Source organism: Acinonyx jubatus, chromosome D2 (assembly GCF_027475565.1).
Source record: "Acinonyx jubatus isolate Ajub_Pintada_27869175 chromosome D2, VMU_Ajub_asm_v1.0, whole genome shotgun sequence".
In the NCBI taxonomy this organism is placed as follows: domain Eukaryota; kingdom Metazoa; phylum Chordata; class Mammalia; order Carnivora; family Felidae; genus Acinonyx; species Acinonyx jubatus.
In genome coordinates this window covers 80,619,024-80,633,126 of record NC_069393.1, presented here as the reverse complement: position 1 = coordinate 80,633,126, position 14,103 = coordinate 80,619,024, and the positions used below count along the sequence as shown (strand labels likewise).

The window sequence follows — 14,103 nt, the reverse complement described above, 5'->3', positions numbered from 1 at the left end:
TTCCACAAGCACAGTACTGTGTTTCTACTTGTTTGTTTATGCGTAGTTTACATTTATTTATGTGTTCATCTATTCATGTATTTGTGTTTTGTCTTGTTCCATATGGCATCTGAAGTAAATTCGGTATTCAGAATGTATTACTCATATAGTGGGTGTGAAATAGTTTGAGTGGGTGATGGATTTTTAATAAGACAACCCCTTAATCAGCACCAGAGTGGTGGACAGCTCCCTGACTGGGATTTTGCTTACAGATTTGGATTTGTGGTTTAACTCCTGCGCCCTTCCTTATCTGTAAATTAGGAGAATTACTCTTTTCCAATTATACATTTTTAAGCTGATGGCTCTGAAGCCTTTCAGAGGAATCAAACTTGCTATCCAACAGTGCTGAGCACATGGTAGGTGTTCAGCAAATTATAATTAAGAAATTGAGTTGACCCTCCTAGGTTGTGCTGTTTTAACAAACAGTCTTTTCAAATGCTCATATAATGAATGATACACAGTGATATATAGAATAAGATATGAAAAAGGTATAGTACTTTACGGATAAGGATTAAAATATTCTCAAAAACAGAAGAGAAGAAAATGATTTCACATTCCACTATTATTTCAAGAACCAGTCTTTGGGGTTCAAAGCCAGTAACATTCCTTAGAAGTCAGCCAGCACAACTACCTAGTTAAGTATTCTGGACTGCTCTATGCGTGGTACGTTATGTGACTATGGTACATGATAGCTGCAACCCCAATTTTTCTTTCTGTCCAACATCCCTCAAGTTAACAAAACTACTATAGAGTAGCTCTGGGTTTAAGATCCCTTCAATAAAGAGAAATATCTCTCCATTTTCCACAGTGGAGAAGCTCAAGAGATTTTTCGTTTATGGATCAAAAGCATTAAGAAGGTATATTTTATTATAAATCTATATTAAACATATAGCTATTCTTTCTACAATTTAAGGCAAAAGAAATTGATTAATAGAGTGGTTTTAAGAAATATGAATTTTATAACTGGGATTAATCACAACAAAAATAGTCTAGAAATCTGACTTCAATATTTCCTAATAGCTGGTCCCAACAGGTATCTGAGCCTTTGCCCTCAGATTTCAAAGGGCTGCTGTAACTAATGTTTCTACTATTAAAAAGGAGAGTTTCACTCTGCTTGATAACTGGAAGAATCATTCACCTTGAAAATAAGAATGAGGAAGACAATTTAAGTTCTTTAGGCCTACATTTTGAAGAAGCGCTGTATTGTTCAAAAATGAAACACAAATGAAGTTTTATGAGGCTGATGAACACGGTCTAAAAGGAGCCTGTTCACTATATTGAAAGAAACAGCCATGGGAATGGCCAGAAAATAAGGGACTGGCACGTTTCCCATTCCTACTCACTACCAGATTCCAACCATCAGGGGGAAAAAAACAAACCCCAAAATGAAAAACAAACAGAGGGGTGCCAGTGAATAGAGAGCTCAAAACAACATAATCCAGCAAGAGTATTAAACTACTGTCAAGACCATAAGGGGATTATCTCTCCACTAAATCTTTAAATCTCTACTCTTCCAATCTTGCACTACCCTCTAAAAATGAATTTAAGACACAATGGTAAATTCGCAGTAAACTCTAAAGAAAATCTCTCCATTGGTTTGGTCGCTTTCAATATGGGAATATGGAAGGGCTAGCTCCTGAAAGATGAAGAAAATGATGTGGTGATAATTGGAATGAACTTTCCCAAAGGTCTCTGGTTCAGATCCACGGCGGAGAGGAACCCATGTGGGTAAGGACGTGCATTTCAGAAGCTCCCTCACCTTAACACAAAGGCACCTTGCAAATACGTCCAATGCTCTTGACTAATTTGAAAGTTAATGCTATCTGGTTGATTCCTTTTTTCCTCACTGCTTTAACATTAATGTAAAACATTTTTGTGAGCAGAAATCCCAAACCTTGGTGTCTTAGTGTTTATTTTAATTTAATTACATTGAAACTTTTCATTTCTATAATAGGATTGAAGCTTTAATTTTCACAGCTTTTGTCAGATATGTGGGCAACAATGTAATCACAGGGGAACAAAGCTACAAATGCACAAATTATGAAGCTCTGACCTTTCCGTCTCTTTGTATCTTGCTTTGAAAATCTGCTCACTCCACACCACAGATTATATGCAAGAGTCATCTTTTTGTGAAGCACATAATCTATTTAACCAGCTTTCAAGTAGTCAAGTCACATCGCGAGACAACGCTTGGAAGCCATTACTGCCCATTCATTGACTCCCGTGCACAGCATGCTGAGGAGTCCGACGCCCTTCGCCTCCACTCGGGAGCAGGAGTGGGGACATCCAAGGTGGAGTTGAGACACCGGCCCGGGAACCAGCCCGTCTGCACACCCTGCCTTTCCCGAAACAAAGTCATTTGCTCTCTGAATACCACCATGCTTTTGAAAAAGACATCCTAATGACATGCTATGGTGGCTGGGATTTGCCTCAGAATATGTGGGGGAGGAGCACAGAGACAAAAACAAGACTGAACGGGACTTGAGACCTTCGGAAGCCCAGTGAGGAGTGCACACAGGCGTTTGTGACCCTCTTCTCTCCATGCTTCTACAGGACTAAGCATTTCTATAATGCGAACAAAAAGCTATCTTGAATCCAGAAGCAGAGTTGAAGTGTCCCTTCTCCCACCTCCCATTTCCACAGAACCGAGGAAGTGCTCAATCAGAAGCAAAACAGATGATCTTCATTTTACAAAACTGCTCACAGATGACCCTCTACATCTTCAGTCACTCACGAGTCTTCCTTTCCCGTGTCTCCCGATGTTACTCGTCCTCAAGACAACTCCTTCCTGCTCCATGATCAATCCATGCAGAGCCAAGGCTAGCAGACACAGCCAGCTTCCCCGAGCAAACACAAAACCTCTCCTCCCCCTACTCCGAGTGAATTGCAAATGTATGCAGCTGGTCATGCTTCCTTCTCTGTGCTGCTCCCTGAGAAAAGAAGCGCACGATTGGGATATTCATGTCCGTTTCTGTTCAGGCAATAAATACGCACTGCAGGTGCGCCTGGGGCCAGGCACTGTCCTAGGAGCCAGCGATTGGGCAGTAACAGCATGAACAGGCAGGCCATGCTCGGGGAGCTCTCACTCTAGGGAAAGACCACAGATAACAAAAAAGCCAAGAAGAAAAATGTGCACTCATTTCCCATGGTGGAGAGTGGCAGAAGCAGGCCTGGAGGAGAGCGCCTGGGGGTGTTCCATGCAGGGGCGTTGGAGCACCTCTCAGAGCAAGCTCTCTGTAGTCCCTCTTGATTTTTTGTTGGTCCAGGTCTACTGGCTCTTGGCTCATATTTGACATGACGATGGCCCTCCCCCATGAGGGCAGGATCTCATCTGCCATTTTTCGACTGAACCCTCCACAAACATGAGAGACACGGCTAACGGCGATTGTGCCTGAAACGTGAGAGGTCAACTCAGCACCATGCACACTTTCATCTTCAGAGGGTATGATTTAGGCAACAAGAGCGAAGCAGGGGAGGAAGCTGAAGCCACGTCACTTCTCGAAAGTCCCTGACTTAGCAGGCAGGAGAGGCAGGATTTGAACCCGAGCGGTCTGATCAGAAAGCCCACACACTGAGCCCTCTTGCAGACCGCCCACCCTCATCACAGAGAGGCCTTCAGAAATCCACAGTTCTTTATTGATGAGGAAGTAAAAGCGTTTGTAGGAGACATGGTGCAAACCGTCACTCATGGTTTTGCAAATCGAAGTTGAAGGAGAGAGCCGTGCACTCGGAGTAAAGGCCGATGATGGTGTGGACATGCAGCCGTGCGCTGCGAGCAGTCGAGTCTCCAGAGGGCCTGGTGCAGCACTGGCTTTCTCAGCCGACCGTGTGGCAGACCCCCGCCATGGCCACCGGTGTGGACACATGTAGTGTGGACTACAGCTCCTGAAAAGCCTTCTTATACTTGGGGGAGGTCTCGACATGGTGAGCAGTGCCTCCCCCGTACAGAAGTCAGAACAAATCCACCGCCACTCTTACAACTGTAATGCAGACTATTCCCGGATTCTGCCAACGAGCCATGAAGCAACGGGAAACGGGCGGTGGGAGGGCCAGCTCTGGGAAGATCTCCCATTTCCTTCCACCAGGGTGGCAGCTGCAGAAACAGCAGGAACCACAAGGCCCCGACCCAGAGGGAGCACTGCAGCCGGGGCACCTGGGAGTGGGCAGTGACCGTGACGGCAGCTGCTGCGTCCACACCGGTTGGGGCCAAACAACCCTCTTTGCCAGAAGACACATCTCCTGCTGGAGTCTAGCAGACTCAGCTGGGTGTGTCCTCAGTCTCCGTGTCCTTTACAGGATAGAGAAGCAGCGGCTGGGGAAGCAAGACTGAAACAACAGGGCACTGTGAGCCTCCGTCTCCCAGGACCCACACGTGGCCCCGAAGGCCTCCGTGCAGAGAAGCAATTCTAGTGGCGGTATTCACCGCGGGCCTTGCCGTACGCGGATCAGCTGGTCACTCCCAACGAAGGGGGACTCTTATAACCATGGCACGTATTTGCTATCGGGGGGAGGAGGAAAGCGGTGTTTTAGAGCAAAGCAACGGAGTCAACACACGTGCTGGTGAGCAAAGACACGCCGTGGAGCCCCCACCAGGAAACCTGGTGGAGCCACACACTGGTGCACTCTGACCACATCCCCAAGAGAATGTTTCCAAAGGGCTAACACACCCAGGGACCTGTCCGGCTAACTCTAGTTACACCCAGTTCTAGAACTCTGGACCCGTGGTCTGACTGGTTCCACTGGGAGCAGGAAGCCCACACAGACAAAGACCATTGTCACAAATTAACAAGAAGTGGAACAAAGCAGGAAAATCAGGGCCATCATATCTCATCAAAAATTACTTTGGCTTTAACTGTTTATGCCAAACGTGGCACACAGTGTCTTGCAAAAGTAATGCCACCTTTGTAAGAACAGACCAACCGGAAGACTTCCACCGATAAGTCTTTCCTGACGAGGATGTAAGACGGCTACAGGTCTGCTCTGAAGAAGCTGGGAGCTTGCAGATGAGGAAAATCCAGGTTATCTTGGCCAAGAATCTTTTCAGAAAGATTCTTAACACTCAAAGCCTGTAAGCGAGCCCTCTTTTTTTCTTTTTTGTTAATGTTTATTTATGCCTTTTTGAGAGAGAGAGAGAGAGAGAGAGAGAGAGAACAAGCAGGGAAGGGGCAGAGAGAGAGGGAGACACAGAATGAGAAGAAGGCTCCAGGCTCCGAGCTGTCAGCACAGAGCCTTGACGCGCGGCTTGAACTCATGGACTGTGAGATCACGACCTGAGCTGAAGTCAGATGCTTAACAGACTAAGCCACCCAGGCTCCCCCAAGAAGGGCCTTTTTCACATTGGACGACACATTCTGAAACACTTTGGGGACAGCCCATGAGCATCAGGGAGGGTGTTTGGATTGCCAATGGTGGCTTAAACGAGGTCTACTGACTGGGGAGCTGGGGAGCCACTTCTAAGACACGAGACTTTGGGTTAACTGTGGCTCATGTGGTGCACGACCATTCCAGATTCACATGTTTCACTCAACCTCATTTTCTATGTTGGGTGCAACCTGCTACGAAAATTAAGTTCCTAACTTCGTACTTAAAAAGATTCTAGGTTAATAATTAATTGCATGCTGCAAAGGCTTCCAAAACAGGACTTGAGGCAGTCCGTGATAAAAGACTTACGGAACAAGAGTGAAAACAGAAACAGGGCACAGTAAAGAAGAGAAACACAATTACCAAACACCTAGGCTGACACAATTACCAAAAATAAAGAAGAGTCCCTTCAAGCTTTCTACTAGCTAAGTTCCAACAGAAGAAAACATTCCCTTGAAATGTATTCTTTTTTAAAAAAAAATTTTTTTAACGTTTATTTATTTTTGAGACAGAGAGAGACAGAGCATGAACGGGGGAGGGTCAGAGAGAGGGGGACACAGAATCTGAAACAGGCTCCAGGCTCCAAGCTGTCAGCACAGAGCCCGACGCGGGGCTCGAACTCACAGACGGTGAGATCGTGACCTGAGCCGAAGTCGGCCGCTTAACCGACTGAGCCACCCAGGCGCCCCCCTTGAAATGTATTCTTAAAAGAATTCCCATTTTAAAGGTTTTTGACTGAACCATTTATGTTTCAGGTCCTTATCCAAAGAGAGCCAAGGGATATGCGGAAAAAGTTCTGCGATAGAAATTACGAATGAAATAGAGGGAAGAAAGTCTTCCCTGTATCAACAGTCAATAGAAGTCAAGTACAATCAATTGTTGACGATCGTTACTAATGTTAATTGGTAATTCAGTGAACCGGTCTACCTCAGTGGTGGTGATGGCGGCAGTGTGTGTGTGTGTGTGTGTGTGTGTGTGTGTGTGTGTCTGTCTGTCTGTGTGTCTTCGGGCTGGATGGTCAGGAGAAGGGACGTCAGTAACCTCCCTAATATGATCCAAATAGAAAACTTCTGGGGGATTTTATTTGCTCTGGTGTAAAGTGTAGTCAGTGTGGAAGGAAAACAAAGCAGGTGTCCCCACCCATCACCCCCACCCTCAAGCCTTCCTTGAAGGCCATATTTCACCAAGCTTTAGAAGACACCTGGAGGATGTGAATAATGCAAGGCCCAGCCCTCCAATGAGACCCTGAAGAATGGACAGTCGAGATTAGTCTCTAAATAAAGGAGATTCATGTGCTTTGAATCCCAAACAAGGGCGACAGACCTGATTTTCATTTGCCCAAGTGAGAAACGGGCGTGTGGCCCACAGAAAGACATGTGGAAGGCTGCAGAAACCCACTCGTTTGTTGGTTTGGTGTTTTCTTTCACAAAGAACACTTGATCTCAAATGAAGTCTGAACATATTCTCTCAACATAAGCCTTCACTGTAAATGTAGACTCCGGTGCCTTTATAAAGTTCAATCCAGAAATAAGGTTAAAACCAGCAGGAAAGCAGAGGGTCCAGTAGTCCAGAAGGTACGAGGGACTAATCTGGACACGCACTGAGTTCTCAGTGCAGCCAGCAGCTCAAGGGGAGACCCCAGGCCAGGACCGCACCGTCCCTGAAACCCCACACATGAGGACAACAGAAAACAAACGGACCAGCCACATGTCTGGACACAAATAGAATAGTGTAAATCCGTGCCTCTCAGTCAGAATGTCACTCAACAGTCTGTACATGTGCCTCCAATAAATGAGGAAGGTTGCGGAATTGTGCAAAGGTTTTAGGCCTTCAATAAAACTGCTTGACAAGTGTAAAATATTAATTCAATCTGTCCAAATAGAAAGAAAATGATTAATAAAAAGGGTAGGGAGATAACATGAGGAAATATAAGGTGTTCCTCAGGATAAATGAGTTGAGGAATCATTAAAATTCTTATTACTTTGAGCAGGGTTTGAAGAAACCCTATCAAAGAAAGCAAAGTTCAGGAGAAGACAGAACCATTATTTCTAAATTTAAAGAAAACTTGACATTTTTCTTTGCAATCATCTGAATGGAAGCAGGTGATTGCCTCCCCAGGATAGACGATCACATGTCTTAAAGGCTACAATGTATGCTGATTATCTTAGGGCTTTGGTGTAGACCTAAATTACAAACTACAAGGTTTTCCCTTCATCTCTCAATGATCTATCACCTACACTGTGTGTCAATTACCATTCTCTTGTACGGGCTAAATCTTCCTGTCTTGTGATGGAGCTGTTTTAATTGGTTGCAACCTCCACTCCTTTTGGCATGGAGGAGAGAATTCAGAAGGGACAAGGTCTATAGACAATGAATAATGTGACAATTTAACGATTCTCTGGCTTCTACTCACCATGCTGTGTGAAGAGGTCACTGTGAATGATTTCAATCAAGCAGTACAGCTTCTGAATGGTCAGCAAACCCATGGGAACATTTAGGATGAAATCAGTAAACATTTTGCTATAATGAAAAACACAAGTGAAAGAGTTTAGGGATACACAGCAAAATGATCCACTGTGTTCAAGACAGTACCTAGATGCAGGGTCATTAAATGGTCATTAAGCTCTACTAGAATATTGGATAATGCCCATTCTACAATACGGGCCAACATCTCATCCAACAAAATGATGCTTTAAAATGTTGTTTCTCGCTTCGTACCCACTCAAATGGCTAGAATCCCAAGGAAAGACAACAAAAAGTGTTGGCCAGGATATGAAGAAATGGGAGCCCCCATATCATGCTGGTCGGAATGTAAATCGGTACAGCCACTTTGAAAAACTGCCTGGCATTTCCTGAAAATATTAAACACAGTTACCATATGATCCAGCATTTCTACTCCCAGGTATATACCCAAGATAAATGAATATATATATATGTGTGTATATATATACATATATATATATATATATATATATATATATCTCCAACACAAAACCTTGTGTGTGAATCATAGCAACACTATCCCTAAAACTCTAACAGGGGAAAAACCCAGATGCCCATCACCTGCTGAGGGGATAAACAACATATAAGATAGCCATAAAAGTCATCCATAGCAAGGAATGAAACTCTGACCCATGCTACAGCATCGATAAACCTTGAAAACATTATACCAAGTAAAAGCAGCCAGGCACAAGAGGCCAAATATTGTACAATCTCCTCCACATAAAATGCCTGGAAAAGGCCAACCTATAGACACAGAAAGGAGATTCGTGGTTGCCTAGGGCTGGGGTGGGGACACAAAACGACTGTTAATGAGCACCAGGGAGCTTACAGGGGTGATCAAACTTCTAAAATTGCACTATGATGATGGTCACACAACTCTGTGAAGACACTGAACACCATTTAATTAAACACTCTGAACCTGGCGAACTTCATAGTACAGGTATTGTATCTCACTAGAGATATTCTTCTAAAAATTTACTTTTACAGGGGCACCTGGGTGGCTCAGTCAGTTAAGCACCTGACTCTTGATTTCAGCTCCAGTCACGATCTCACGGTTCACGGGATTGAGCCCCACACTGGCTCTGCGGGCTAAAAGTGCACAGCCTGCTTGAGATTCTCTCTCTCCTCTCTCTCCGCCCCTCCCCCAACTGTGCATACACATGCTTTCTTGCTCGCTCTCAAAATAAATAAACATTTTTTTTTAATTTACTTTTACAAATAGTCAATAAAACTATGAAGAAGTCTTAGAAGGAGGGTTCTTGTCAGTAACAAAGAAATGCCGTTCACCAGTCGTATCAGCAAGGTTCTGTAAAGGAATAATTCCAAGTACTGGCAAAGTTTGGGAAGACAGACACCAACATGCTTTGGTAGAAGGTTGCTTTGACTCTTCGAGGACAACTGGATACTATTTGTTTGAAATCTTCTAAGAAAACACAAAAAAGAAACCGAAAAAAAAGAGAGAAAATGTAAAACCTGGTAAATCCATTTCACTGTTTATCCTACTGACCTAAATAAGGACAAGATACTACAATTAACCTACCAAAAAACTTGTCCTAGTGTGTTGTATAATAATAAAAACTGAACAGAATCCACTACCCATCGGTATAGCACAGTGGCATGTTCTTTGTAATTAAAAACCCAGGTTGGTCTCAAAGTACTGCTACCGACCAGCTAAGTTATCATGGACGAGTTACTTAGCATAAAAGTGGGTGAATAACAGAATCCAAGATTAACAAGGCATGGAAAGGCTTTGTGTAAAGCCTCTTCTGTGTGGAGAAATCACATAATCGATGTCAGTACCTACGGTTGCTACCTCAGTAAATGACGGGGGAGCATAGGATACAACACCGTGGAGGTTGTAAAAAAGTATGTTGCAGAAGACTATCGCACCATGTGAGAAAACAAGATGTTACGCACAGAAGCTGACTGTAAAATAAAGAATATAACTGTTCATTTTTTTTTTTTTGCTAATGTTTATTGATTTTGAGAGAGAGAGAGAGAGAGAGAGAGAGAGAACAAGCAGAGGAGGGGCAGAGAGAGAGGAGAGAGAGAGAACCCCAAGCTGAAAGCACGGAGCCCGACACGGCTCGATCTCATGAACCATGAGATCATGACTTGAGCCAAAATCAAGAGTCGGACGCTTAACAAACTGAGCCACGCAGGCGCCCCACCTGTGTTGAATTTTTTAGGGGAGTACATGTGTACTTATGTATGTGTATATATGTGCATGTGTGCAAATCCAGATCCTTCTAGTTATTTTTAGGTAGTAGAATTAAGTTTCACTTATTCTTCTCGGTGATCTCTTCTGTTTCATCGAAACATGAATCATTTTCTAAATAGGAAAAAATTCGCACATGATTTACAAGGTCATTTTTTTCAAGAAGTTAGTAGATTCGGTGTCGAAGAGGCACACAGGCATGTGTAAAGAGCCAAGTGACCACGAACAGACTGGACTGGCCCTGGAGAGGGGGTTCTTCCTGGGATCCCCAAGCACCGGTACAAGCACCCACCGTGAACGCTGCCCTGCGGATGGGTTAGGGTCTGATCCCCGTCCCCCGTGAGGACAGGCTGAGAGCGTGGCCATGGCCCATCCAGCCGCAGCCTCCCTCACTGCCTCTGTTCCCTAGATCCGAAACTCTCAGTAAGAATCTTCACCAGAAGCACCCGGAAGATTCGTTAAAACCGAATGTCTGGGGCCCACCCCACATTTCTAACTCAGAAGATCTGGGAAGGACCCCAAGAGTCGTCATTTTTCTAACAAGTCCCCAGGGGCTGCTGATACCGTCTGTGCTGCAGGGACAGGACGATCCAAAGACCCAGGGCAGACGTGCTGCCAGTGGGCCCCTTCACTCCTTTCCTCGTTTAGGGAATGCTAAGCTGTGAGCAGTGTTTTCAGTGTGTGGGAGCAGGAAATAAAGGTGTCCGTGCAGGACGCTGAATCCTAGGCACACCAGAAACCTGGGGATTTGTGGAGGAGACCTCCCGGAAAGACCCCGGCCCCTCACTGTCCGGGCATGAGTAACCTACCATGGATGTAAAGAACGGAAAGGGTGACCATTTTTTACTCAGTGTAACCACTCAGGGGACACACGGACCTTGACTCATGTTTAGAGGGGCATTTGGGGCTGCTAAAAACGATGCCAATCCCCTGCAGGTAGTTTACAGTGTCAAATGTTAAATCAAAACCAAAATCAAAAGCAGACAAGGGCTGTGCTTTAGATGTCTGGGGCTAAAAAGGCTGCGTGTCCCAGTGGCTCACAACAGTCTTGTAGAACGCAGGCTTCCTTAAGACGGCACACGTAGGACTGGGCAGGAAACACAGGTGGAAGAAGGAAGGATTAGGTCCCAGCCTCACTCCTTGGTCTGAAAGCCCAACAACCAGCTTCCTCGAGGTTCGGTTTGATTTGGTTGATATTATCTTAGGTGACGACACCCAGACCTCAGTTAAGAGCTCACAAAGAAGCCGAGTGTGTTGGGCAGGGTGGGGCAGTGAACAGAAAACCTCCTGTGTCAGGTATTTTAGCGGCTGAAAACACAACCAAAGCCCAACCACCACAGTGAAATTCAAATTCAAAGGAATAGAAAAAGCCAAATCTGTATGATCTACCCATATTGGGCTACAAACAATCTTCTAAACAAAATACTCTGTGGGGTGATGGGGTGATGGATGATGTCTTTTCCATGTAAAGTCATGATGTAAAAGACATCATGACCAGCATCTGTTCTAGAATGATCCAGGGCACTGACCCCTGGCAACATGAGACTGAACCTCGAGCCTCCCATAACTTCGATGCACAGAAAGGGGGCAAGATGAAGGACGCGGGAAGACCGCACCTTGGGTGCTTCCTTACCTGAGCTCTTTGGGATCGAACACCAATTTCACATCGTTGACAATGGTTGGCAAGTATTTCAACGCTGCCCCCTGCAAACCAAGAGCAGAGACTGCTGAGCCTCACGTAGTTTGGCAAAGGTTAATACAAATCTGTAATTACTCTGAAGAACCACACACATCCCAAGAGGAGAAAGATCACTTTCTAGGTGAGGAGAGGAGACGGTCGAACACAACAAAAACAGAGCAAACACGTCTAATCCACCAACAGTGGAGATCTGTCACATGGTTATCTTGGCACATAATAATTTAACAGAGGTCAACATTTATTGCCTGCCGACAAAACGCCTATACTGTGTGCAGCTTTTGCACGATTTCCTCCTTCACCCTCACGAAGCTATGGCAAATGAAGACGCGTGTCCCTCCGAAGAACGCTCTGTCATTCAAATCACTGCAAATCCATCATATTCAACATTTAAAACGATTGCCTTTGTTCCGTTCCAAAACTGTTTTCTGTTTATCTGTGTATCCCTTAATTAGGAATCTTTATTTCTTTTCCTTTAGTAACCTATCTCTTGTATTCATATTTTTTATCTTCTGGACAACCCACACTCTCAAAAACCAGAGTGATAGTAATCGTGATAGACTCTACCACATGCTCTGTGCTGTGCTAGAACCTTTGTATATTTTATCCTTAATTCCGACGGAGCTCCGACAGGGAGCTGGCTGTGTTGGACGGCAAGCAAACTGCCAGTGGAGATGCCAATTACTTTGCCCCCGATCACACAGCTAGAGCTGAAGAGAGAAGTACAATTCAGTTCAGTGGGAAGCCAGAGCCTTAGCCCCCTCAGCTGTGACCTGACGGGAAAAGTTCTTGGATTTTCAGTCTGACCGTGGTTGCCCCACCTCTATCTGTGACTCTATGTAACTCCTTGTACCGGGCTGGGCTCCACCTCCCAGAATGAAATGGGGGAAATAATACGCATGCCAAGTACATCCTGAGGTGGCATTAAAGTTCAAAATAAGGGGCGCCTGGGTGGCGCAGTCGGTTAAGCGTCCGACTTCAGCCAGGTCACGATCTCGCGGTCCGTGAGTTCGAGCCCCGCGTCAGGCTCTAGGCTGATGGCTCGGAGCCTGGAGCCTGTTTCCGATTCTGTGTCTCCCTCTCTCTCTGCCCCTCCCCCGTTCATGCTCTGTCTCTCTCTGTCCCAAAAATAAAAAAAAAAAAAATAAAAGTAAATAAAAAAATAAATAAAGTTCAAAATAAAATGAAAAGAGAAGAGGGTAACACTTTAAACACTGGAAAATACTACACTTAAGGCACAAACGATTCTTAGCATTATTTTCCGAAAGCAAAAAGGTAGTGTTTAAAAAAAAAAAAAGTCAAAATGGAGTCACTTGTGCTAAGTAAGCCCCATGTCAGCACCAAGAATTCATACCTAAACTAACTGCAGTTTTGGCCTCTCCCAGGAATATAATCTTAAACTAGTCAATCTGAAATTTCCTGGTCAGCACAATAGAGGTTATCCACCTGTTAGACCCTTTCCATCCTTCAGAGAAAAGATCAAGGAAGGCTGCTCTTTCCTTTTGCCTATAACAGTCTCATTTTGTACAGCTCTTCAGGGCTCCTTTCTACTTGCTAGATGGGTTGCTGCCCGATTCACAAATTGCAGAATAAAGCCAATTAGCTCTTCAAATTTACTCAGTTGAATTTTGGTCTTTAACAGCAAAAGCCCACTTTAACATACTACACTGAATATATATGGTCAGCCGATCTGCAACAAAGAACACAAGCACCTCCCCCTCAGCACCAAATGAAACTCATCCCACACCTCACACCCTATACAAAAATTAACTTTAAATGTATCACAAATCTCAAACATAAAACTTAAAACTACACAACGTCTAGAAGGCACTTAGAAAGGACACCAAAAGCACAATCTATGAACGAGAAAGCGGGGCACCTGGGTGGCTCAATCGGTTAAGCGTCCAACTTCAGCTCAGGTCATGATCTCACAGTTCATGGGTTCAAGCTCCACATCTGTGCTGACAGCTCAGAGCCTGGAGCCTGTTTCGGATTCTGTGTCTCCCTCTCTCTCAGCCCCTCCCCCACTCGCACTCCTCTCTCTCAAGAACATTAAAAAAATGAAAGCCAAAGAAAAGAAAAAGAAAAATTAAAGTTCACCAAAATAAAAACTTCTGCTCTGTAAAACGCAACGCTAAGATAATGAAAGATGAGTCACACTCCGGGAGAAACTAACTGCGGATCGCATATCTGATCAGGATCTGAATCCAGCACAAACAAAGAACACTTAAAACTCAATCATGAAAAAAAAATCTACCCCCCAAATAGGCCAAAGATTTGAAAAGAC

The 14,103-nt window shown here is 44.6% G+C and overlaps 1 protein-coding gene across 3 annotated transcripts in view; it reads right to left on the bottom strand.

Annotated features, from left to right (window-relative positions):
• DOCK1 (dedicator of cytokinesis 1) overlaps nt 1-14,103 on the bottom strand; it is a 524,727-nt gene that overhangs the window by 327,838 nt on the left and 182,786 nt on the right. For all 3 annotated transcript variants that reach the window (XM_027063392.2, XM_027063390.2, XM_027063391.2), the window contains exons 24-25: nt 11,754-11,824; nt 7,814-7,920 (exon numbers count right to left, since the gene is read on the bottom strand). In XM_027063392.2, coding sequence (XP_026919193.1) covers nt 7,814-7,920; nt 11,754-11,824 — 178 coding nt within the window. The remainder of the gene's footprint in view (nt 1-7,813; nt 7,921-11,753; nt 11,825-14,103) is intronic.